General features: G+C 42.1%; 1 protein-coding gene across 1 annotated transcript in view; it reads left to right on the top strand.

Moving 5' to 3' along the window:
* LOC121531841 (NEDD4-binding protein 1-like) overlaps positions 1 to 11,186 on the top strand; it is a 28,950-nt gene extending 17,764 nt beyond the window's left edge. Inside the window, exons 3-7 of the mRNA XM_041837331.2 lie at positions 1,094 to 1,224; positions 3,413 to 3,509; positions 10,241 to 10,348; positions 10,468 to 10,569; positions 10,766 to 11,186. Coding sequence (XP_041693265.1) covers positions 1,094 to 1,224; positions 3,413 to 3,509; positions 10,241 to 10,348; positions 10,468 to 10,569; positions 10,766 to 11,051 — 724 coding nt within the window. The 3' untranslated portion in view covers positions 11,052 to 11,186. The remainder of the gene's footprint in view (positions 1 to 1,093; positions 1,225 to 3,412; positions 3,510 to 10,240; positions 10,349 to 10,467; positions 10,570 to 10,765) is intronic.
* The last annotated feature ends 13,412 nt before the right edge of the window (positions 11,187 to 24,598 follow it).

Genomic DNA, 24,598 nt, shown 5'->3' with positions numbered 1-24,598 from the left:
TGGAACTAAGGGGCCTAGCCCAAACCATGAAAAACAGCCCCAGAACATTATTCCTCCTCCACCAAACTTTACAGTTGGCACTATGCATTGGGGCAGGTAGCTTTTTCCTGGCATCCGCCAAACCCAGATTTGTCCGTCGGAGTGCCAGATGGTGAAGCATGATTCATCACTCCAGAGAACGCGTTTCCACTGCTCCAGAGTCCAATGGTGGTGAGCTTTACACCACTCCAGCCGATGCTTGGCATTGCGCATGGTGATCTTAGGATTGTGTGCGGCTGCTCGGCCATGGAAACCCATTTCATGAAGCTCCCGAACATTTATTGTGCTGACGTTGCTTCCAGAGGCAGCTTGGAACTCGGCAGTGAGTGTTGCAACCGAGGACAGACAATTTTTACGCGCTACGTGCTTCAGCACTCTGCAGTCCCGTTCTGTGAGCTTGTGTGGCCTACCACATCGTGGCTGAGCCGTTGTTGCTCCTAGACATTTCCACTTCACAATAACAGCACTTACAGTTGACCAGGGCAGCTCTAGCAGGGCAGAAATTTGACGGACTGACTTGTTGGAATGGTGGCATCCTATGACGGTGCCACGTTGAAAGTCACTGAGCTCTTTAGTAAGGCCATTCTACTGCCACTGTTTGTCTATGGAGATTGCATGGCTGTGTGCTCGATTGTATACACCTGTCAGCAACAAGTGTGGCTGAAATAGCTGATTCCACTAATTTGAAGGGGTGTCCACATATAGTGTGTCTTTATTGTTGGATAGTAGGCAGCACTGCTAACTTTCTGCCATGAGCTGGCTCTGACCAGAGTGACTTTCTATGCTGTGTTAGGCTACGTCTTGTTGTTGTTGTTGTTTTCATCTTGGTTTTTGTAGATGTCAGAACGTCTTTCACACCTTCAATGTGGTACTTTTCTGAGTGGCTTTTTTTTCTCGAACTTGCTACCCATTTGTTACAATACTGTCTGAAGGCAGTCATCAATTTGTCAATCTGAAATACAACAATCACTTGATGTATTAGTTATAAGGGAGTCCTAAACCTAATCACTGCTAAATATCCCTTCCTCCCTGTCCTCCTCCTGCTCTTCTTTAGGCACGGTCTCCACCGCTTCTTCTCCTGCCGGGGGATAGCCATTGCTGTGGAGGCCTTTTGGATTCGGGGCCACCGGGAGATCACCGTCTTTGTGCCTCAGTGGAGGCAGAAGAGAGACCGCTACACCACAGGTCAGAACAGACACAGGCCACCTCAACCTGAGCTAAATCTCATCCTTTTGGTTTTGGGTGGTAAAAACATTACATGAAATGTACCGGTAGTACAGCCATCCAAGGCTTTGGTCAGTTGAAAGACGATTGGAAAATAGTTGGGAGGATTCATGTTTGAATAGTTATAATGTGCTTCATTTGTGCTCTGTTAAGGATATGTGTAAATGCAGTGGTGATTTTAGCATGTAAATCCTGGTGGGACAAACTCCCCAAACTGTTTTTAGATGCATGCCAGCAAAGCCACTACACAACCCAACACTAAACAATACATTAATTGCACTATAACGGTGACAAACGGTGCCCACAAACGGATAGGGCCTACATAAAGCTGTCGCAACAGCAGAGCTTTCTTTTCAGCACCATGTAGTGAATCCTTACCACTGCTACACCTGGCTATCAGCGGAGCCTTGTCTGGCAGTGAAACAGTTAATTCAACCTTATTTACTGCCTTTTTAAAAAACATAGCTGATATGGCTGACTTGCTTAAACAAATGTGGTTTCTACTGACATTTGAGATGTACAAACTATGGCATAAGGGGATGACGAGTGGATGAGAGGCAATCTGTAATTTTGATTAAGACATTAATGAGCGAGCTAGGACGGATGTAGTCAAAACAACTATTTGTTCAGCACTTTTGAAATGTAAAGTGACAGAATTCAGAACATGGGCCGTTCTTGAAGTATTCACCCTGTTCACCAAGTCAGAACCGTAGGATATATAAAGTGGGATATAAGCAGACAATGAAAGCTCTTACAATATTCGATGATTACATTTCTCTAAAACAGGCTATAGGCTACATGTGCACCACCAAGTCAGAACAGTAGGCAAAGTAATGAGACAGAAAGGGACCAAATTATTAGGGTGAGGCACATGGACTTCTAACAGCTTACTGAAAAACATACACTTAGTATTACTTTCTTAGCTACAGTATACATATCTCCTTGGCATATTACATCATTTATGCAGCAGCAAACAAGACACTTTGGGACTCATCTTGTTGTGCTCACTTGAACAGGAAGGTGGTGCAGCGGTCCTTCTTGTTGGCAAATGTTGTCATCAAACTTTTTCATCAAAGTCTTGCATTCTCTGGATTTATGGTGCTTTCAAGACAACTGGGAACTCTGAAAAAAACAAGGTCGAATCATGACGTCAGTGATCTTCAGGTCGGCGCTCTAGAAAGAGGCACGAGTTCCCGACTTGGAATTCTGAGTTGGATGACCGTTCAAAACGTGTTTTTTCCAGTCGGAGCTCGTTTTTTTCTGAGTTCCCAGTTGTCTTGAACGCGGAAGAAGTCATGCTTGATTGACAGCATGGCCAATGTAGTCAACCTTTTCTGGCCCATGAGACCCTTAAACCACACACCCACTCCACTGAATAGCAGGCTAGTGATTGCTTTGCAACGCTTGCAGTTAGCCACTGATTTCTTCCAAACCACTCATTGTTGAATTTGCGATTTCCAGCTTGTTGTTTAATGTTTATGTCCAATGGCCGATGAGCACCGATACGTTTTATCTATAATTTCTCTTCATATGACAAGGATTGAAAAGGATTTGCCAGTAGATTGTCGACTTGATTCATGATGATGGCTGCTTGTCTAGCTTGCTAGCTAAGATTTTGAAAGTATGATGTTGACCAGTCCAATCAAAGCTACAGTAGATATAACGTGATTTGACGTCATTTTATCTGTGGCCAATGACCTTGAGCCTTCTTGGATGGGCACTTCTAATGTAACTTTATGGCAGCACCAAAGGGGCTTGAATTTTCGAGCTCTCCCCGTAGATTTTGTGGTGACGTAGTGTCCCCATGAGTGACAGAACACTGAAACAATCACGGCGCAACTAGAGAACATTACTAACCCCTACGCTCCGTATTTTACGCTGGCTGCCCCACCACCACAGAAAACACTGAGCTAGGCGGAAACACCTGCATTTTGGAGCTGACTTACTCAAGAAAGCAAAAAAAGAGACCATGTTTGTATGCGGCTTTATTAACTCAATTATTATTATTTTGACATTGTTTGCAAACTGATATGTGACACGTATTAATGCCAAAATAACGTGCTAAACAGGTGGGGCTCAAACCAGGTACCTGCTGTGAATGATGGGTCGCCACTGTGTAAATGTGTGTATTTGCTCCACCTGTCAACAGAACAACATTACCTGAATCAACTGGAAGACCTGCGTCTGCTCTCCTTCACGCCTTCCAGAGAGGTCTGTGGAAAGAGGATTTCCTCACATGATGACAGGTACTGCTGAGTCATGCATCTCACCTCGTCATACAGCCTGCCCACCCCAGTCTGCCCACCCCCCCTAGGGGTCAGCGGAGGCACTGCAGGGGGTTTGCAACAATATACACTGAGTGTACAATACATTAAGAACACCTTCTAGCCTCGGGTGGTATACCATATACTGGGGTATTTGGAAAAAGCCTGTTTACTGGGATGCTGGCCCATATTGACTCCAATGCTTCCCACAGTTGTGTCAAGTTGGCATGATGTCCTTTGTGTGGGCCATTCTTGATACACACAGGAAACTGTTGAGCGTGAAAACCCCAGCAGCGTTGCAGTTCTTGACACAAACCCGTGCGCCATACCCCGTTCTTTTGTCTTGCCCATTCACCCTCTGAATCGCACACATACACAATCCATGTCTCAATTGTCTTGAGGCTTAAAAATCCTTCTTTAACCTGCCTCCTCCCCTTCATCTACACTGATTTGAAGTGGATTTAACAAGTGACATCCAAAAGGGATCATAGATTTCACCTGGATTCATCTGATCACTATATGTCATGGAATGAGCAAGTGTTCATAATGTTTTCTACACTCAGTGTATATACACTGCTCAAAAAAATAAAGGGAACATTTAAACAACACAATGTAACTCCAAGTCAATCACACTTCTGTGAAATCAAACTGTCCACTTAGGAAGCAACACTGATTGACAATAAATGTCACATGCTGTTGTGCAAATGGAATAGACAACAGGTGGAAATTATAGGCAATTAGCAAGACACCCCCAATAAAGGACTGGTTTTGCAGGTGGTGACCACAGACCACTTCTCAGTTCCTATGCTTCCTGGCTGATGTTTTGGTCACTTTTGAATGCTGGCGGTGCTTTCACTCTAGTGGTAGCATGAGACGGAGTCTACAACCCACACAAGTGGCTCAGGTAGTGCAGCTCATCCAGGATGGCACATCAATGAGAGCTGTGACAAGAAGGTTTGCTGTGTCTGTCAGCGTAGTGTCCAGAGCATGGAGGTGCTACCAGGAGACAGGCCAGTACATCAGGAGACGTGGAGGAGGCCGTAGGAGGGCAACAACCCAGCAGCAGGACCGCTACCTCCGCCTTTGTGCAAGGAGGAGCAGGAGGAGCACTGCCAGAGCCCTGCAAAATGACCTCCAGCAGGCCACAAATGTGCATGTGTCTGCTCAAACGGTCAGAAACAGACTCCATGAGGGTGGTATGAGGGCCCGAGGTCCACAGGTGGGGGTTGTGCTTACAGCCCAACACCGTGCAGGACGTTTGGCATTTGCCAGAGAACACCAAGATCGGCAAATTCGCCACTGGCGCCCTGTGCTCTTCACAGATGAAAGCAGGTTCACACTGAGCACATGTGACAGACGTGACAGAGTCTGGAGACGCCGTGGAGAACGTTCTGCTGCCTGCAACATCCTCCAGCATGACCGGTTTGGCGGTGGGTCAGTCATGGTGTGGGGTGGCATTTCTTTGGGGGGCCGCACAGCTCTCCATGTGCTCGCCAGAGGTAGCCTGACTGCCATTAGGTACCGAGATGAGATCCTCAGACCCCTTGTGAGACCATATGCTGGTGCGGTTGGCCCTGGGTTCCTCCTAATGCAAGACAATGCTAGACCTCATGTGGCTGGAGTGTGTCAGCAGTTCCTGCAAGAGGAAGGCATTGATGCTATGGACTGGCCCGCCCGTTCCCCAGACCTGAATCCAATTGAGCACATCTGGGACATCATGTCTCGCTCCATCCACCAACGCCACGTTGCACCACAGACTGTCCAGGAGTTGGCGGATGCTTTAGTCCAGGTCTGGGAGGAGATCCCTCAGGAGACCATCCGCCACCTCATCAGGAGCATGCCCAGGCGTTGTAGGGAGGTCATACAGGCACGTGGAGGCCACACACACTACTGAGCCTCATTTTGACTTGTTTTAAGGACATTACATCAAAGTTGGATCAGCCTGTAGTGTGGTTTTCCACTTTAATTTTGAGGGTGACTCCAAATCCAGACCTATATGGGTTGATACACTTGATTTCCATTGATAATTTTTGTGTGATTTTGTTGTCAGCTCATTCAACTATGTAAAGAAACAAGTATTTAATAAGATTATTTCATTCATTCAGATCTAGGATGTGTTATTTTAGTGTTCCCTTTATTTTTTTGAGCAGTGTATATATACACAGCTGTGGAACAAATTAAGAGACCACTGCACATTTTTCTTAAATCAGCATCTCTACATGTATGACACCCATTCCATTCCAGTGTCTGTTGAATTCCAACACAGGCACACCTCATTCTACTGAATTAGGTGATCACATGAACCAAATCTTATTTAACGAGGAAAGGTATCATCACTATTGTCTTGCAATAGGACCAGCTGGATGGCAAAAACAGTGCTAATAGTCCCTCAAAAGTAATATTAATCCAAAAATAACTATTGACCATGCCAAAAGAGTTGAAAAGGAACGTTTTGAGTGAGGAAAAGAAGGGGTCAATTCTGGCTTTACTGGCAGAGGGATACAGTGAGCGTCAGGTTGCTTCCAGCCTTAAAATTTCAAAGACGACGGTTCATAAGAACAAGGTCAAGCAGCAGACATTGGGGACAACAAAGCTACAGACAGAGGGCGAAAACGACTCTCTACTGACCGGGATGACCGCCAACTCATTCGAATGTCACTCAACAACCGTAGGATGACATCAAGTGACCTACAAAAAGAATGGCAAACGGCAGCTGGGGTGAAGTGCATGGCGAGGACAGTTCGAAACAGGCTCCTAGGGGCAGGGCTGAAGTCGTGCAAAGCTAGAAAAAAGCCCTTCATCAATGAGAAGCAAAGAAGAGCCAGGCTGAGGTTTGCAAAAGACCATAAGGATTGGACCATAGTGGACTGGAGTAAGGTCATCTTCTCTGATGAGTCCAATTTTCAGCTTTGCCCAACACCTGGTCGTCTAATGGTTAGACGGAGACCTGGAGAGGCCTACAAGCCACAGTGTCTCACACCCACTGTGAAATTTGGTGGAGGATTGGTGATGATCTGGGGGTGCTTCAGCAAGGCTGGAATCGGGCAGATTTGTCTTTGTGAAGGATGCATGATTCAAGCCACGTACAAGGTTGTCCTGGAAGAAAACTTGCTTCCTTTTGCTCTGACATTGTTCCCCAACTCTGAGGATTGGTTTTTCCAGCAGGACAATGCGCCATGCCACACAGCCAGGTCAATCAAGGTGTGGATGGAGGACCACCAGATCAAGACCCCTGTGATGGCCAGCCCAATCTCCAGACCTGAACCCCATTGAAAACTTCTGGAATGTGATCAAGAGGAAGATGGATGGTCACAAGCCATCAAACAAAGCCGAGCTGCTTGAATTTTTGCGCCAGGAGTGGCATAAAGTCACCCAACATCAATGTGAAAGACTGGTGGAGAGCATGCCAAGACGCATGAAAGCTGTGATTGAAAATCAAGGTTATTCCACCAAATATTGATTTCTGAACTCTTCCTAAGTTAAAACATTACTATTGTGTTGTTTAAAAATTAACATGAACTTATTTTCTTTGCATTATTCGAGGTCTGACAACACTGCATCTTTTTTGTTCTTTTGACCAGTTGTCATTTTCTGCAAATAAATGCTCTAAATTACAATATTTTTATTTAGAATTTGGGAGAAATGTTGTGAGTAGATTATAGAATAAAACAAAAATGTTATTTTTACCCAAACACATACCTATAAATAATAAAACCAGAGAAACTGATAATTTTGCAGTGGTCTCTTAATTTTTTCCGCAGCTGTATATATACACACACTGAGTGTAGAAAACATTATGAACACTCTAACAAAGTCAAGGTATTGGAGTGGCCATCACAAAGCCCTGACCTCAATCCTATAGAAATTTGTGGGCAGAACTGAAAAAGCGTGTGCGAGCAAGGAGGCCTACAAACCTTACTCAGTTACACCAGCTCGGTCAGGAGGAATGGGCCAAAATTCACCCAACTTATTGTGGGAAGCTTGTGGAAGGCTACCCGAAACATTTGACCCAAGTTAAACAATTTAAAGGCAATGATACCAAATACTAATTGAGTGTATGTAAACGTCTGACCCACTGGGAATGTGATGAAATAAATAAAAGCTAAAATAAATCACTCTACTATTATTCTGAAATTTCACATTCTTAAAATAAAGTGGTGATCCTAACTGACCTAAGACAGGGAATTTTTACTAGGATTAAATGTCAGGAATTGTGGAAAACTGAGTTTAAATGTATTTGGCTAAGGTGTATGTAAGCTTCCGACTTCAACTGTGTGTATATATATATATATATATATATATATATATATATATATATATATATATATATATATATATATATATATATATATATATATATATATTCAGTGAGGGAAAAAAGTATTTGATCCCCTGCTGATTTTGTACATTTGCCCACTGACAAAGAAATGATCAGTCTATAATTTTAATGGTAGGTTTATTTGAACAGTGAGAGACAGAATAACAACAAAAAAATCCAGAAAAACGCATGTAAAAAATGTTATAAATTGATTTGCATTTTAATGAGGGAAATAAGTATTTGACCCCCTCTCAATCAGAAAGATTTATGGCTCCCAGGTGTCTTTTATACAGGTAACAAGCTGAGATTAGGAGCACATTCTTAAAGGGAGTGCTCCTAATCTCAGTTTGTTACCTGTATAAAAGACACCTGTCCACAGAAGCAATCAAGACAAGATTGTAGACCTACACAAGGCTGGAATGGGCTACAAGACCATCGCCAAGCAGCTTGGTGAGAAGGTGACAACAGTTGGTGCGATTTATTCGCAAATGGAAGAAACACAAAATAACTGTCAATCTCCCTCGGCCTGGGGCTCCATGCAAGATCTCACCTCGTGGAGTTCCAATGATCATGAGAACGGTGAGGAATCAGCCCAGAACTACACGGGAGGATCTTGTCAATGATCTCAAGGCAGCTGGGACCATAGTCACCAAGAAAACAATTGGTAACACACTACGCCGTGAAGGACTGAAATCCTGCAGTGCCCGCAAGGTCCCCCTGCTCAAGAAAGCACATATACAGGCCCATCTGAAGTTTGCCAATGAACATCTGAATGATTCAGAGGAGAACTGGGTGAAAGTGTTGTAGTCAGATGAGACCAAAATCGAGCTCTTTGGCATCAACTCAACTCGCCGTGTTTGGAGGAGGAGGAATGCTGCCTATGACCCCAAGAACACCATCCCCACCGTCAAACATGGAGGTGGAAACATTATGCTTTGGGGTGTTTTTCTGCTAAGGGGACAGGACAACTTCACCGCATCAAAGGGACGATGGACGGGCCATGTACCGTCAAATCTTGGATGAGAACCTCCTTCCCTCAGCCAGGGCATTGAAAATGGGTCGTGGATGGGTATTCCAGCATGACAATGACCCTAAACACACGGCCAAGGCAACAAAGGTGTGGCTCAAGAAGAAGCACATTAAGGTCCTGGAGTGGCCTAGCCAGTCTCCAGGCCTTAATCCCATATAAAATCTGTGGAGGGAGCTGAAGGTTCGAGTTGCCAAACGTCAGGCTCGAAACCTTAATGACTTGGAGAAGATCTGCAAAGAGGAGTGGGACAAAATCCCTCCTGAGATGTGTGCAAACCTGGTGGCCAACTACAAGAAACGTCTGACCTCTGTGATTGCCAACAAGGGTTTTGCCACCAAGTGTTAAGTCATGTTTTGCAGAGGGGTCAAATACTTATTTCCCTCATTAAAATGCAAATCAATTTATAACATTTTTGACATGCGTTCTTCTGGATTTTTGTTGTTGTTATTCTGTCTCTCACTGTTCGAATAAACCTACCATTAAAATTATAGACTGATCATGTCTTTGTCAGTGGGCAAACGTACAAAATCAGCAGGGGATCAAATACGTTTTTTCCCTCACTGTGTATATATATATATATATATATATATATATATATATATATATATATATATATATATATATATATATATATATATATATATATATATATACATAATGTACATGTATATATGTTTTTATTCAGATGTATTTTCCCAATGTTTTTATGAATATCGCTAGCAACAACAGAATAAACAAATATTGATTTACATACCTACAGTAGAAAAGAGGAGAATAGCTTATTTCTAATGATGTCAAGTTTATTTCCCAATTCTTAATATTTCGCAAATAACACTCATTGGAGCTAATTACGCTAGAGTATCTGACATAGGCCTCTGTCATCTGCTGCCACCTCATCCATACTCACCCTGTCCCGGAGCCTTACCCACATTCCCTACTGCCACCTCATCCATACTCACCCTGTCCCGGAGCCTTACCCACATTCCCTACTGCCACCTCATCCATACTCACCCTGTCCCGGAGCCTTACCCACATTCCCTACTGCCACCTCATCCATACTCACCCTGTCCCGGAGCCTTACCCACATTCCCTACTGCCACCTCATCCATACTCACCCTGTCCCAGAGCCTTACCCACATTCCCTACTGCCACCTCATCCATACTCACCCTGTCCCAGAGCCTTACCCACATTCCCTACTGCCACCTCATCCATACTCACCCTGTCCCGGAGCCTTACCCACATTCCCTACTGCCACCTCATCCATACTCACCCTGTCCTGGAGCCTTACCCACATTCCCTACTGCCACCTCATCCATACTGACTCACTGTCAGCTGACTCAGTCTTATCACCCTCTCACCTGCAGGTTTCTGCTCCATCTGGCAGAGAAGACAGGAGGGGTTATCGTCACCAATGACAACCTGCGGGACTTTGTAAATACATCAGAGGCATGGATGAAGATCATCCAAGAGAGGTGAAGGCCTTTTAACTAATCATCAGACATGCACTAATTTCTCCACAGACATTTTATATAACCCATGGACAGATTATGTTAAGAAGCCTTCTACAACACTGACTGTCCCCTTCTTCCAGGCTTTTGCAGTTTACCTTTGTGGAGGACCACTTTATGATCCCAGATGATCCCCTGGGGAAGCATGGCCCCCACCTGGATGTTTTCTTACGGAAGGACAATAGGTGTGTGTGTGTTTGTGTTTGTGTGTGTGTGTGTGTGTGTGTGTGTGTGTGTGTGTGTGTGTGTGTGTGTGTGTGTGTGTGTGTGTGTGAAAGAAAGGAGATGATAGTATTATTTATACACTATGTCCTGACTGCAATGTGTGCGTGCATGCGTGCGTGTGTGAATATTGACCATATGTGTGTCTCTCTCTCACAGATGGAGCCCAGTCACACCTCTTCTGAGGCCGGATCCCCAAGCTACCCCGCAGCATTCTGGGCCCCCTAGGTGGCACTACCCAACACCCTCACCCCCTCTCCAGCGGTCGCACCCCCCTCGCCCAACACCCTCCCCCCCTCCCCAGCGGTCACCCTTGGAAACCATGGAGCTCAAAAGTAAGCTGTACGATATCTTCCCCGACCAGAAGCAGCGCATTGACCGGATCCTGAGTGACAACCCCTACATGAGAGACCTGAATGCACTGTCAGGCCTTCTGCTGGGATGAAACCAAGCACACATACAGTACTCAGCCACTCACACACAGATACACTTACAAGTCTGTCTGTCGAATGACGGTGCCAAGAGTAGGACTATGTATGGAAACCGAGCTGTTTTGTATTAAAGACGATGATCAACTGCACTGCTATTGGGAATGGCTATTTGTTTGGAAGGCATCAGTCTCCATTTTCTACACATCTTGTTTAAGTTCAACAGTGTCCATGGAACATATCCACTAGCACAAATGCACTTCTATTACATTTCTAAATAGTTTGCTTTCTAGTGAAACCATGGAATGTGGGGAGAAATTGTCCAGCTGGCATATTTGATGTGCACATATTTACTACATAAGTACTTAAGTCTTTAAAGTGTGAAACCAAAATTGTGTTGAAATTGCTGTTGGTTTTATAACTGCTGAAGGAAAAGTTATTTTGTTCATGTTGTAATATAATTACAGTTTCTATAATTGCAGTTTCTATTATATTTGATTTTGCAAATATGAAAATTGTGACGTGCAGATATGGTACAGCAGCCCATAAAGGTTTTTTTTGAACCAGTGGAACTTCAATCTGCCTAATTGCTCCAGTGAATCACAAAACAGTGCTTTAGTACCAGGTTGGCAGGGTCTGGAGGACACAGTGCCCTGTCCTAGCACACTCCTGTGCTGAGGTTAATGATATCTTTAAAAATGTATATATCTAAAATATGAGTAAATTATATTCCTGGTATGACATAAGTCGCTCTGGATAAGAGCGTCTGCTAAATGACTAAAATGTAAATGTAAATGTAATGACATCAAGTATTACCTACTACACATCAGTCTGGCTGCCCCTTATCTTCCAGTACTGAATGTCCACTACACTCACTCTGAGGACATAGCCATTGTATCTTCTGAAGAGTCCCAGACTGACTCAGATGCCAGAAGAGCCAATTTACCCATGTTACACAATGATCTGGCACACCCTGACCATTCTCTTGTGCAAGTCACTACCTTGTAATGGTAACACATAGCAAACCCGGAGTTCATGGTTGGTCAATAGGATAAGACCCCAGTCACCAGCTATGGCCACCAGAGGTCACTGTGCACTAAGCTGTCAGGGGCTAGTTGCTACTGAATCACTTCCTCATTATCACGGACAGAAAGAAGAGTGAGTGACCTGTCTATTATGAACACTTCTATTTGCTTCAGTTATGTATAACAGTAGTGATGGGGGGGGGAAATAGTTACATATTGGGAAATTATTTTTGACGATTTTATCGTATCGTTTTGACAATATCGCAATATTATTTTTGCACTAGTTGGCTGTAACTGCACCAAAACTCTAGTGTTTTTCATTAATAGCTTATTCTCCATCTTCTTTTTAAATAGGGAGCCAATTTGTTTTCAGCACTTTTATTTACATTAATGATCAAAACTCGTTTTCTCATGCTCTCTCGTCTCTCTGCAACAGACATGGTGAGCAATGTTTGGGTCATTCTACAGATTCGGTGCCTTTTGTGATTGAGGAGGATGAAACAATGAACATTAAAATCTTAAGCTTTTTTTTATTTGATGTGACAAAGTAATGTGTGTACTTGATAGAAAATACATTTTCCCATCTCAATGTAGAGTATTAAGTTATTATTCTGTATTATTTTCTCAAACAAGTCCCAATTTAATTCAACCCCGTCACAGTCATTTTGTTATTCAACTATTCATTTTTCCAATAAGCTTGAGATCAGCTTCTGGCATAATCTCACAGTTTAGATGTCCCTTGTAAATAATGGCATATTGTAATTAAAGAGAAAATCAAGAAAAACTGACCAGCACCATCCTTTCCAGTTTACGATGAAGAAATTTCTAATCTAACTCCACATTTTCGCAAGAAATGTGCAAGAATGCTGCGTAATTCCAGACAAAATTGAAATAGCCTTATTTACCCTGATTTAATACACACAATAAAAACACTATTGATGTTATATTTTGTGTATTTAATACAAAAATGTAAAAAAAATAATCTCGTAACAGGGATGAATGCACCGCAACAGGGTTGAAAATCATGTAACAGGGTTGAGTGAAAAGCATCACATGTCATATGTTTTATCTTTTGAGATCACTAACATGTTGCCATTTTTTAAACATTTTAAACATTTTTAAACCTACTGTCAACATAGCTTTTAAAATATAAAGAATCTAGATGAAAGCTAGACAGAGTAAAACACATTAATGAACTAATAACAGTAACAACATTTCATTGATTTCATAAAAATATCCATCTGATAATGGCAGGAGTCTGTTTGAACATTGAGCAAACATCTTAACATTGATAACCTATATAGGTCACATGTTGCCATTTTTTTACATTTTAAACTACTGTCAACATAGCTTTTAAAGTTTAAACAATCAAGATGAAATCTAGACAGATTAAAACACATTAATAAACTAACAACAGTTACAACATTTCATTGATTTCATAGAAATATCCAGAGTAATGGCAGGAATGTCTGTGTTGTTTGAATGTTTGAACATTAAGCAAACATCTTAACATTAATAACCTATAGGTAAGCCTACAGTTTGTTCACCATTTTTACTGAGAGAGCCTAGCCCACACTTCCTTCTGTATTTCCATGTGCCTAGAAGTCACCGGTTTAGGGGGGATCAATGTGTTCCAAGATGTCCTCAAATGGATACCACAGGATATCATCAAGAAGTGGCCAGAAGTACCTATTTGGTCCAGCACAGCACATGCATTTGACCTGCACATGGGATCCCTCACGCACCAGTTGCCAAGGCAGTATACTGTATGTCTTTTTAGACTAGTCTTCATTTACATTCTCTAGTCTTTTTATGCATTACCAAATTATGCTTTAAAGCAACAAAACTTTATTTTCTGTTGATTGTGTGTCCATGACCACCACCACCTCGTGTCTTAAAGATCTTACATTTCCAGGAGAATTACCTGACCACCGGCGCGCGGATGTCCCTCACCTTCCTCTCTATGTGTGTTTCCTTTCTGCTGCTGTTTTTTCCATTGTTGAATCTGAAATTGTAGGTCAAGGTCAAGTCAATGACCTGCTTACTCTTCAAGACTAAATATTGTATCCTTTTAATCACTATGTAGTAAAATGAACATGAACTTGCAGATAATACTCCTAAATATGTCAATGTATATAGGAGAGAGAACAAATTAATTGTCACTTTTTTTAAGTTATTATTTTCAAAAATTCCTCGTACTTTTAGTTGATACTGTAAAACCGTAAACAACAAACATTCAACAAGAAAATATGATTGGTATTAAGCAATATACATTAAATATTGCTAAGATTTAACAGCTATTCAACCCTGTAACAGCCATTCAACCCCGTAACATTGAAAAATGTGATGGGGTTGAATGTGTACAGGGTTGAAGATTTTGTGCTAATCTGTTGCTAATTCGGGATGCTAGCAGCTAGCAGTGTGCCACATGGCCTTATTCAACAAAATACATTGTTATACTTCATAGCTATAAAAACAATTCTTGGTAAAATCTTAACTATGAATTCCCCCCAACAGAGTTGAATACCTGAGATTGACAAAGCCCATATGTGCTTAAAAAACATGAAATATTTATAAAAAGTGAGAGAGCAGCTTACCACTTGTCACACCAGGCTTCTCTGAAGACTTGTATGATGTCACTTCCTCATAAATGATGTCCACAGGATCAAACCATTATTTAATTGTGAGTGGGGGTATTGTTGCGTTACGGGGTTGAAAGAAATACAAGGACAGGGGTAAAAGCCTGAATTTCTCAGAAAATAAAATGTCTTATGCTGAGAAAATGGATTATGCATAATAAGGGGGCATATACAATTAATTTAACAAAAAAAAGCATTATTATTTAACACTGTGTACTCAAAATGAGTCACGCCATTTGCATGATGGTCAATAGGGACAGGCGAAATTCTTAATACTCCTAAGAAAAGCAAACATATAAGTATTGAAATTCATCTCTGTTTAAAATCATATTCTCTACTCCATATTAAAAACATGTAAAACTTTGAAATGTTGTAATTTAAGTGTAGTTTGATAAATGTTCTGACAAGTTATAACACTAGTACATCTTGGGACACTGACAATACTGAAATGTCACCGAATCTGTAGAATGACCCGTTTGGACCATGGAATCGCAATAAAATCACAGTATTGAATTGCAATACACATAGACTAGCAATACATATTGTATCAGCACCTAAGTATAACGATATCGTATCATAAGGACCCTGGCAATTCCCACCCCTATATAACAGTAATATTCAAAATCATTTTCAGATTTCTATGAGAAGGGAAATGCTGTGGTATCACCAGTGAGGGTACAGGTGTTTTGTGGGTATCTCACAGTTACTTGAAAGACAGGGTGTATATTTGATCTCCACAGGCTGGTAAAGTTAATAAAGGCAATGTGTTTGTCATAAACAAGACTTCAGTTTCTTATTCTGTATGTTGCCGTCTTTGTTCTTACCATACATTTATGAGCTGTTTTGTTGGGGTGTGTAGACATGTACTTAAAACTAAAAATAGTAATATACGTTATAAGAGAAACCGTGAGAAACAGTGAATGCAGAAGGGAAAGTCTGTGAGGCATTTGCTCAAATACATTTATTAATTCATGCACACATTGCAGTCAGGACATAGTGTATAACTTACCAAATGTCTGAAGGGAGAGACAACTGGCCAGCCTGGTCTCATAGACTAGACATGAGTGTTGAATGGCGGGAACCCGGTTAACGAGTTTTACCGGGATTTACCGCCAAAAACCATTCCCTTTTCCCGGGAGAAATAACTGCGAGAAACCGGTAAATTATAATACATTATTTATATGAACAGCATGGTGTGAAATGGAACTGTTAAATGATTTTCGATGTCTAAATTTGGCTTCTCTACAGCCTCTGCATGATGAACTAACACTCAGGGTGGGGACAGACAGCCCATCTCAGTATGGAGCGCAGTTCTTAATGCATGTAGACCTATCATCTCATGGTCATATTTTTTCTTGTGACAGGTAGTTCTGCATTTGCTGCAGCATACTTTATGCTACAGTAATATAAAGACAGAATGCACGTCTAATTTACACATCTCCATCTGGCTTTCGGGGGTCACCTTGTTTTTTTATTGTAAAGATAGTGGCTTGTGTAAGTATTCACCCCCCTTGGCATTTTTCCTATTTTGTTGCCTTACAACCTGGAATTAAAATGGATTTTGGGGGGGTTTGTATCATTTGATTTACACAACATGCCAACAACTTTGAAGATGCAAAATATTTTATTGTGAAACAAACTAAGACAAAAACTGAAAACTTGAGCGTGCATAACTATTCACCCCCCCCCACCCACCCACCAATTTTGACCATTTTGTGTATGTCCATTACATGTATTAGCCTTATATTTAGCTAATTAATTATGGGTTATGCATAATAAGGTTCTAACTTATAGCTTCTGTCTCTTGCACAATATGCACGCACCTATGCTCCGCTGGCCTCTCTCCTTAAAAAATGCTCCTTAGCTCTTGGAGTCCCATGCAGGAAAAGCTAGAATATAATAGCTTGCTGGACATCATTTATTTTTGCATTTCTTATACCAAGACTATTCGAAGAGGGACGCAAGCTCTTGTTTACTGAATGTTAAATACAGCAGCCAATAGAACTCACAGGTAGTTTGAAAGAAGAGCGAACACGCGATGGTGGTAGGCTATAGCAGTTATTTATTCAGACCCATAACCATTCAATCTTCATGAAGAGAAGTGAAAGCCTTCTGAATCTAATTCTAGTCCTATATTATTCAGGGATGTCATTAGAATGATGAAGATAAGGACGACGAAAATTATTTAATTTAACTGTTGAAAGCGTGGAAGGAAAGAGGACGTAGGGGAAAAATTATGAAAGGTATATATGCGTCAGCCTACTAATTATACAAATAGGCTCAAATTCGCTAGCCTATACTTGTAACTTTGTAGGCCGCATGTGCTGCACCAGAATCGCATGTTCTCTCCCTGCTTTATCATGGTTTGAACAATGTGCATAATTCCAGTTCATATAATACAATTTACATTTTAGTCATTTAAAAGAAGTTCATATCCAGAGCAATTAGGGTTAAGTGCTATGCTCAAAGGCACATCGGCAGATTTGTCATCAAGTTGGCTCAGGGATTTGAACCAGCAACCTTTAGGTTAATGGCCCAATGCTCTTAACCACTAAGCTACCTGGAGCCTAGTTTCGTTTTTTACCAAAGAGCATATAGCTAGGTACATCTATGGGCTTTTGTTTTTCTGTTATGCATAATGTCGAGTAGCATTTACAGAGCCCTTGACTTTTTCCACATTTTGTTAGGTTACAGCCTTATTCTAAAATTGATTGAATTGTTGTTGTTTTTCCCCTCATCAATACCCCATAATGACAAAGCAAAAACAGGTTTTTAGAAATGTTTGCTAATTTATAAAAAGAAAAAGAAAACTGAAATATCACATTTACATGAGTATTCAGACCCTTTACTCAGCACTTTGTGGAAGCACCTTTGGCAGCGATTACAGCCTCAAGTCTTCTTGGGTATGACGCTAAAAGCTTGGCACACCTGTATTTGGGGAGTTTCTCCCATTCTTCTCTGCAGATCCTCTCAAGTTCTGTCAGGTTGCAGCACAGCTATTTTCATGTCTCTCCAGAGATGTTCGATCGGGTTCAAGTCTGGGCTCTGGCTGGGCCACTCAAGGCTGGCCCACTCAAGGACATTCAGAGACTTGTCCCGAAGCCACTCCTGCGTTGTCTTGGCTGTGTCCTTAGGGTTGTTGTCCTGTTGGAAGGTGAACCTTTGCCCCAGTCTGAGGTCCTGAGAGCTCTGGAGCCAGTTTTCATCAAGGATCTCTCTGTACTTTGCTCCGTTCATCTTTGCCTCGATCCTGACTAATCTCCCAGTCACTGCCGCTGAAAAACATCCCCACAGCATGATGCTGCCACCACCATAGGGATGGTGCCAGGTTTCCTCCAGACATGACACTTGGCATTCAGGCCAAATAATTCAATCTTGATTTCATCAGACCAGAGAATCTTGTTTCTCATGGTCTGAGTCTTTAGGTGCCTTTTGGCAAACTCCAAGCGGGCTGTCATGTGCCTTTTACTGAGGAGTGGCTTCTGTCTGGCCACTCTACCATAAAGACCTGATTGGTGGAGTGCTGCAGAGATGGTTGTCCTTCTGGAAGGTTCTCCCATGTCCACAGAGGAACTCTAGAGCTCTGTCAGAGTGACCATCGGGTTCTTGGTCACCTCCCTGACCAAGGCCCTTCTCCCCCAATTGCTCAGTTTTGCCGGGTGGCCAGCTCCAGGAAGAGTTTTGGTGGTTCCAAACTTCTTCCATTTAAGAATGATGGAGGCCACTGTGTTGTTGGGGACCTTCAATACTGCAGACATTTTTTGGTACCCTTTCCCAGATCTGTGCCTCGACACAATCCTGTCTCGGAGCTCTACAGACAATTCCTTCGACCTCATGGCTTGGTTTTTGCTGATATGCACCGTCAACTGTGGGACCTTATATAGACAGGTGTGTGCCTTTCCAAATCATGTCCAATCAATTGATTTTACCACAGGTGGACTCCAATCAAGTTGTAGAAACATCTCAAGGATGATCAATGGAAACAGTCTCATAGCAAAGGGTCTGAATACTTATGTAAATAAGGTATCTGTTTTTATTTTAATAGATTTGTAAAAAATTCTAAAAACCTGTTTTCACTTTGTCATTATGGGGTATTGTGTGTAGATTGCTGAGGATCTTTTTTATTTAAAAAAAATCTCTACATGTATGACAGCCATTCCATTCCAGTGTCTGTTGAATTCCAACACAGGCACACCTCATTCTACTGAATTAGGTGATCATCTGAACCGAATCTTATTTAACGAGGAAAAGTATAAAAACCACTGCTGTGGTCATCACTATCCTCTTGCAATAGGACCAGCTGGATGGCAAAAACAGTGCTAATAGTACCTCAAAAGGAATATTAATCAAAAAATAACTATTGACCATGCCAAAAGAGTTGTAAAGGAACGTTTGAGTGAGGAAAAGAAGGGTTCAATTCTGGCTTTACTGGCAGAGGGATACAGTGAGCGTCAGGTTGCTTCCATCCTTTAAATTTCAAAGACGGCGGTTCATAAGAACAAGGTCAAGCAGCAGACATTGGGGACAACAAAGCTACAGACCGGCAGAGGGTGAAAACGACTCTCTACTGACCAGGATGACCGCCAACTCATTCAAATGTCACTCAACAACCATAGGATGACATCAAGTGACCTACAAAACGAATGGCAAACGGCAGCTGGGGTGAAGTGCACGGCGAGGACAGTTCGAAACAGGCTCCTAGGGGCAGGACTGAAGTCGTGCAAAGCTAGAAAAAAGCCCTTCATCAATGAGAAGCAAAGAAGAGCCAGGCTGAGGTTTGCAAAAGACCATAAGGATTGGACCGTAGTAAGGTCATCTTCTCTGATGAGTCCAATTTTAAGCTTTGCCCAACACCTGGTCGTCTAATGGTTAGACGGAGACCTGGAGAGGCCTACAAGCCACAGTGTCTTGCACCCACTGTGAAATTTGGTGGAGGATCGGTGATGATCTGGGGGTGCTTCAACAAGGCTGGAATCGGGCAGATTTGTCTTTGTGAAGGACGCATGAATCAAGCCACGTACAAGGTTGTCCTGGAAGAAAACCTGCTTCCTTTTGCTCTGACATTGTTCCCCAACTCTGAGGATTGGTTTTTCCAGCAGGACAATGCGCCATGCCACACAGCCAGGTCGATAAAGGTGTGGATGGAGGACCACCAGATCAAGACCCTGTCATGGCCAGCCCAATCTCCAGACCTGAACCCCATTGAAAACTTCTGGAATGTGATCAAGAGGAAAATGTATGGTCACATGAACTTATTTTCTTTGCATTATTCGAGGTCTGACAACACTGATTCTTTTGTTCTTTTGACCAGTTGTCATTTTCTACAAATAAATGCTCTAAATGACAATATTTTATTTGGAATTTGGGAGAAATGTTGTCAGTAGTTTATAGAATAAAACAAAAATGTTAATTTCACCCAAACATATACAGTGGGGGAAAAAAGTATTTAGTCAGCCACCAATTGTGCAAGTTCTCCCACGTAAACGTGAGAGGCCTGTAATTTTCATCATAGGTACACGTCAACTATGACAGACAAATTGAGAAATATTTTCTCCAGAAAATCACATTGTAGGATTTTTTATGAATTTATTTGCAAATTATGGTGGAAAATAAGTACACCTACAAACAAGCAAGATTTCTGGCTCTCACAGACCTGTAACTTCTTCTTTAAGAGGCTCCTCTGTCCTCCACTCGTTACCTGTATTAATGGCACCTGTTTGAACTTGTTATCAGTATAAAAGACACCTGTCCACAACCTCAAACAGTCACACTCCAAACTTCACTATGGCCAAGACCAAAGAGCTGTCAAAGGACACCAGAAACAAAATTGTAGACCTGCACCAGGCTGGGAAGACTGAATCTGCAATAGGTAAGCAGCTTGGTTTGAAGAAATCAACTGTGGGAACAATTATTAGGAAATGGAAGACATACAAGACCACTGATAATCTCGCTCGATCTGGGGCTCCACGCAAGATCTCACCCCGTGGGGTCAAAATGATCACAAGAACGGTGAGCAAAAATCCCAGAACCACACGGGGGGACCTAGTGAATGACCTGCAGAGAGCTGGGACCAAAGTAACAAAGCCTACCATCAGTAACACACTACGCCGCCAGGGACTCAAATCCTGCAGTGCCAGACGTGTCCCCCTGCTTAAGCCAGTACATGTCCAGGCCCGTCTGAAGTTTGCTAGAGTGCATTTGGATGATCCAGAAGAGGATTGGGAGAATGTCATATGGTCAGATGAAACCAAAATATAACTTTTTGGTAAAAACTCAACTCGTCGTGTTTGGAGGACAAAGAATGCTGAGTTGCATCCAAAGAACACCATACCTACTGTGAAGCATGGGGGTGGAAACATCATGCTTTGGGGCTGTTTTTCTGCAAAGGGACCAGGACGACTGATCCGTGTAAAGGAAAGAATGAATGGGGCCATGTATCGTGAGATTGAGTGAAAACCTCCTTCCATCAGCAAGGGCATTGAAGATGAAACGTGGCTGGGTCTTTCAGCATGACAATGATCCCAAACACACCGCCCGGGCAACAAAGGAGTGGCTTCGTAAGAAGCATTTCAAGGTCCTGGAGTGGCCTAGCCAGTCTCCAGATCTCAACCCCATAGAAAATCTTTGGAGGGAGTTGAAAGTCCGTGTTGCCCAGCGACAGCCCCAAAACATCACTGCTCTAGAGGAGATCTGCATGGAGGAATGGGCCAAAATACCAGCAACAGTGTGTGAAAACCTATATACCCTTGCCAACAAAGGGTATATAAAAGTATTGATAAACTTTTGTTATTGACCAAATACTTATTTTCCACCATAATTTGCAAATAAATTCATTAAAAATCCTACGATGTGATTTTCTGGATTATTTGTTCTAATTGTCTGTCATAGTTGACGTGTACCTATGATGAAAATTACAGGCCTCTCATCTTTTTAAGTGGGAGAACTTGCACAATTGGTGGCTGACTAAATACTTTTTTTCCCCACTGTATCTATAAATAGTAAAGCCAGAGAAACTTATATTTTTGCAGTGGTCTCTTAATTTTTTTCCAGAATAGTATGTATTGGATAACGGCACAATCATTTGGGCTTGGGCTTATAAAATGTATGGCTCAGGTAGCATCAAGCTTGAATTTTCGATCAAACCTCTAATCAAATCCAGATGTAGGCCTATTTATATGGTTTGTAATGATTTTGAATGACACTTCCGGTTTTGGCGGGAAATACCGGGTTACCCGGGAGAAAAGTGATTTATTCTCAGGATGAATCATTTGTAAAATACCGTGAAAATATTCAACCCTACTAGACATAACATAATAAACATAAATCCAGCACACTAAAATTGATATGTTACATTTGGTGTGGTTACATAAGACAGAAGGTTACTTAAGGCAAAAACTAAAGAAGGGTGGTTGGTCAGGGTGGATGGGTTGGCATATAACAAACATCTAGCAACCCAAAGGTTGTGTGTTCAAATCTGTTACGAACCCCGTGGCTTTAAACGTCTAGGGAGTATGGACAAGAGACCCGTAACATAATTCATGCAAATTAGAATCGTGACAGGGAAACAGTGAGAACAAAAAAATACACCGACAACCATAAGCTACCATCAAACATAAAATGTTTATTTTGAACACACGGTAAAGGTTTGGGAAAAAGGGCTGAGCAGGACCCAAGGAATGAAACAATAATGCAAAAAAAAACTAAACTGATCTTGCCTGCCTCAAGAACCCCCTTTTCCCAGAAACACACAACAAAGTTACCAAACAGAGTAACCAGCATATGAGTGCGTACACAAAACACAGGACACCACAGTATCCATACTCACATACGGCAATAGTCTCTTTCTCAACAACCACAACTGACTGGCTTTTAAAACAATGGGAGGTGTAAGTGAAAAACCAGAAACAGGTGGTGCAATACAGAGGAATGTCCACTGATTGGTCCACCTCAGCAATCAGCAGCCAAACGGATGTCGGACAGGTGAGACACCCCAACGACCACCAATCAGGAACATAAAGGACACCTGTGATTAGGGCAGAAGGAGAGGAAAAACACACACAGGATACCTGTATCCGTAACAAAATCTCATGAAGAAAACCTTTGGCATTTTAGCTACTTTGCAACTACTTAGTATGTTAGCTAACCTTTCCCTCAATCTTAACCCTTTAACCTAACTCCTAACCTTAACCCTTTAACTTTACCCTAACCTTAACCCCTAACCTAGCTAACGTTATCCACCTAGCTAACGTTTTTCACAACAAATTGGAATTCATAACATGTCATACATATTGCAAATTCGTAACATATACGAATTGTAATTCGTGATATATCATACGAAATGGATGATCGACATCCACAAATGAATACATACCATACGAAACGTAACATATCATACTAAATGGAGGGAGACAGATTTATATTTCTATCCCTGAGTCCAGGTTGAACTGGCATGTCCAGAATCCTTTATTGACTGCTGATCAGGGAACAGTCAATGGAGTTAGTAACATTTCATTTCTACAAAACGTATCTTCATGAGAATGCTAATTCAGTCTTGGTGGTTCATCTAGCCTGGTGAGCTTGAGCATCAGAGTTTGTTTAGACATCATGAGGAAGGAATTTAGTTGTCATTATAATTGGATGAGAACCATGAATGCACTGTCTGGCTCATACATGGAATAGTATAACAGTAATCCTTCTACACCCCCCCCCCCTCCCTCCCTCCCCTCCCCTCCCCCAGTGGTGGTTGTCCCACTGGCTATCCTAAGTTGAATGCACCAATTTGTAAGTCGCTCTGGATAAGAGCGTCTGCTAAATGACTTAAATGTAAAAGTAATTAGTGTAGCTAATTGCCTCATTGTTCCAACACGCAACAGTTTTGCTAAGGTCAGAGAGCCAGGCTGTATCACTGCCATCCCTTTGAAAACAACACAAGATCATTACTAGATTTGGGTTGTCAAGGTACTAAATTCAATACATCCATGTTTTGAATGCCAGGAGTTGTAGTGGTTTCCTCATAGGCTAGTTCTTCAGGGAAGCCCTTGTCCTCAAAGGTCTTAGTTATGTAAGAAACGTATTTTACTCAACCATCTTCATTATGCAAACAGCAACTTATGCAAGCCTTTGTGGTTTCTGTTTACAAGCCGAGGTAGAGTAACTAGGCCCTACTTACTGACCTATGGAGGAATAACATGTCAACATTAACACTATCGAAAGTCTCAAAAAAAAAAATCAAGATCTTGAATGGACCAACTCAATTGATGCTGCACTTTACCCTCTACTCCCCAATTCCCACCTAGCATGACCAGGGTATGAAATTAGCACCAGGCTGGAGTACAGAAAGAAATAAGACCATTATTTTATTCAATAAAACCCCTCTGCACGCCTTCCTTCCTGTTCTGCCCTGACCATAGCAAGAAAAAAAACATTGTTCTGTCCAGGGAGGAATGTTCAAATACCATCAACATTCCAGGGCCTGGTTTCCCAAAAGCATTTTAAGGCATTTTAAGGCTAAATTCATGCTTGATCCGAAAATGTGGTCAGAGGCTCCATATCAAGGGTGTGATGCAATAGCGGAGCCTCCAGAGGCATGCAGAGGCCAAATTGTGCGCCGTATCACATTGCCGTGCGCCTCCCAAATGTTGTAACAATGCGGAGGGCTCTGTATAGCTCCACATTGACATGATTGGTTGACGGTAGGTGGGGGCGTCCAGTATAAACACAAACTCTCTTCCTTGACAACTTCTTTCACAATAGCTCTTAGCAAGAAGTATAAATGCTCTGACTTCTGCAGAGGCTGTATCGCATTTATTTATGGCCACTGCAGACATCGGATTGACCATGTACGCCTTTTATGGTAAGCTGCAGAGATCATTGTTTGGCCAGAGGTTTAGTAGTAGATTC

Source organism: Coregonus clupeaformis, chromosome 19 (genome assembly GCF_020615455.1).
Source record: "Coregonus clupeaformis isolate EN_2021a chromosome 19, ASM2061545v1, whole genome shotgun sequence".
NCBI classification, from domain to species: domain Eukaryota; kingdom Metazoa; phylum Chordata; class Actinopteri; order Salmoniformes; family Salmonidae; genus Coregonus; species Coregonus clupeaformis.
This window is presented reverse-complemented; position numbering and strand designations above follow the sequence as displayed.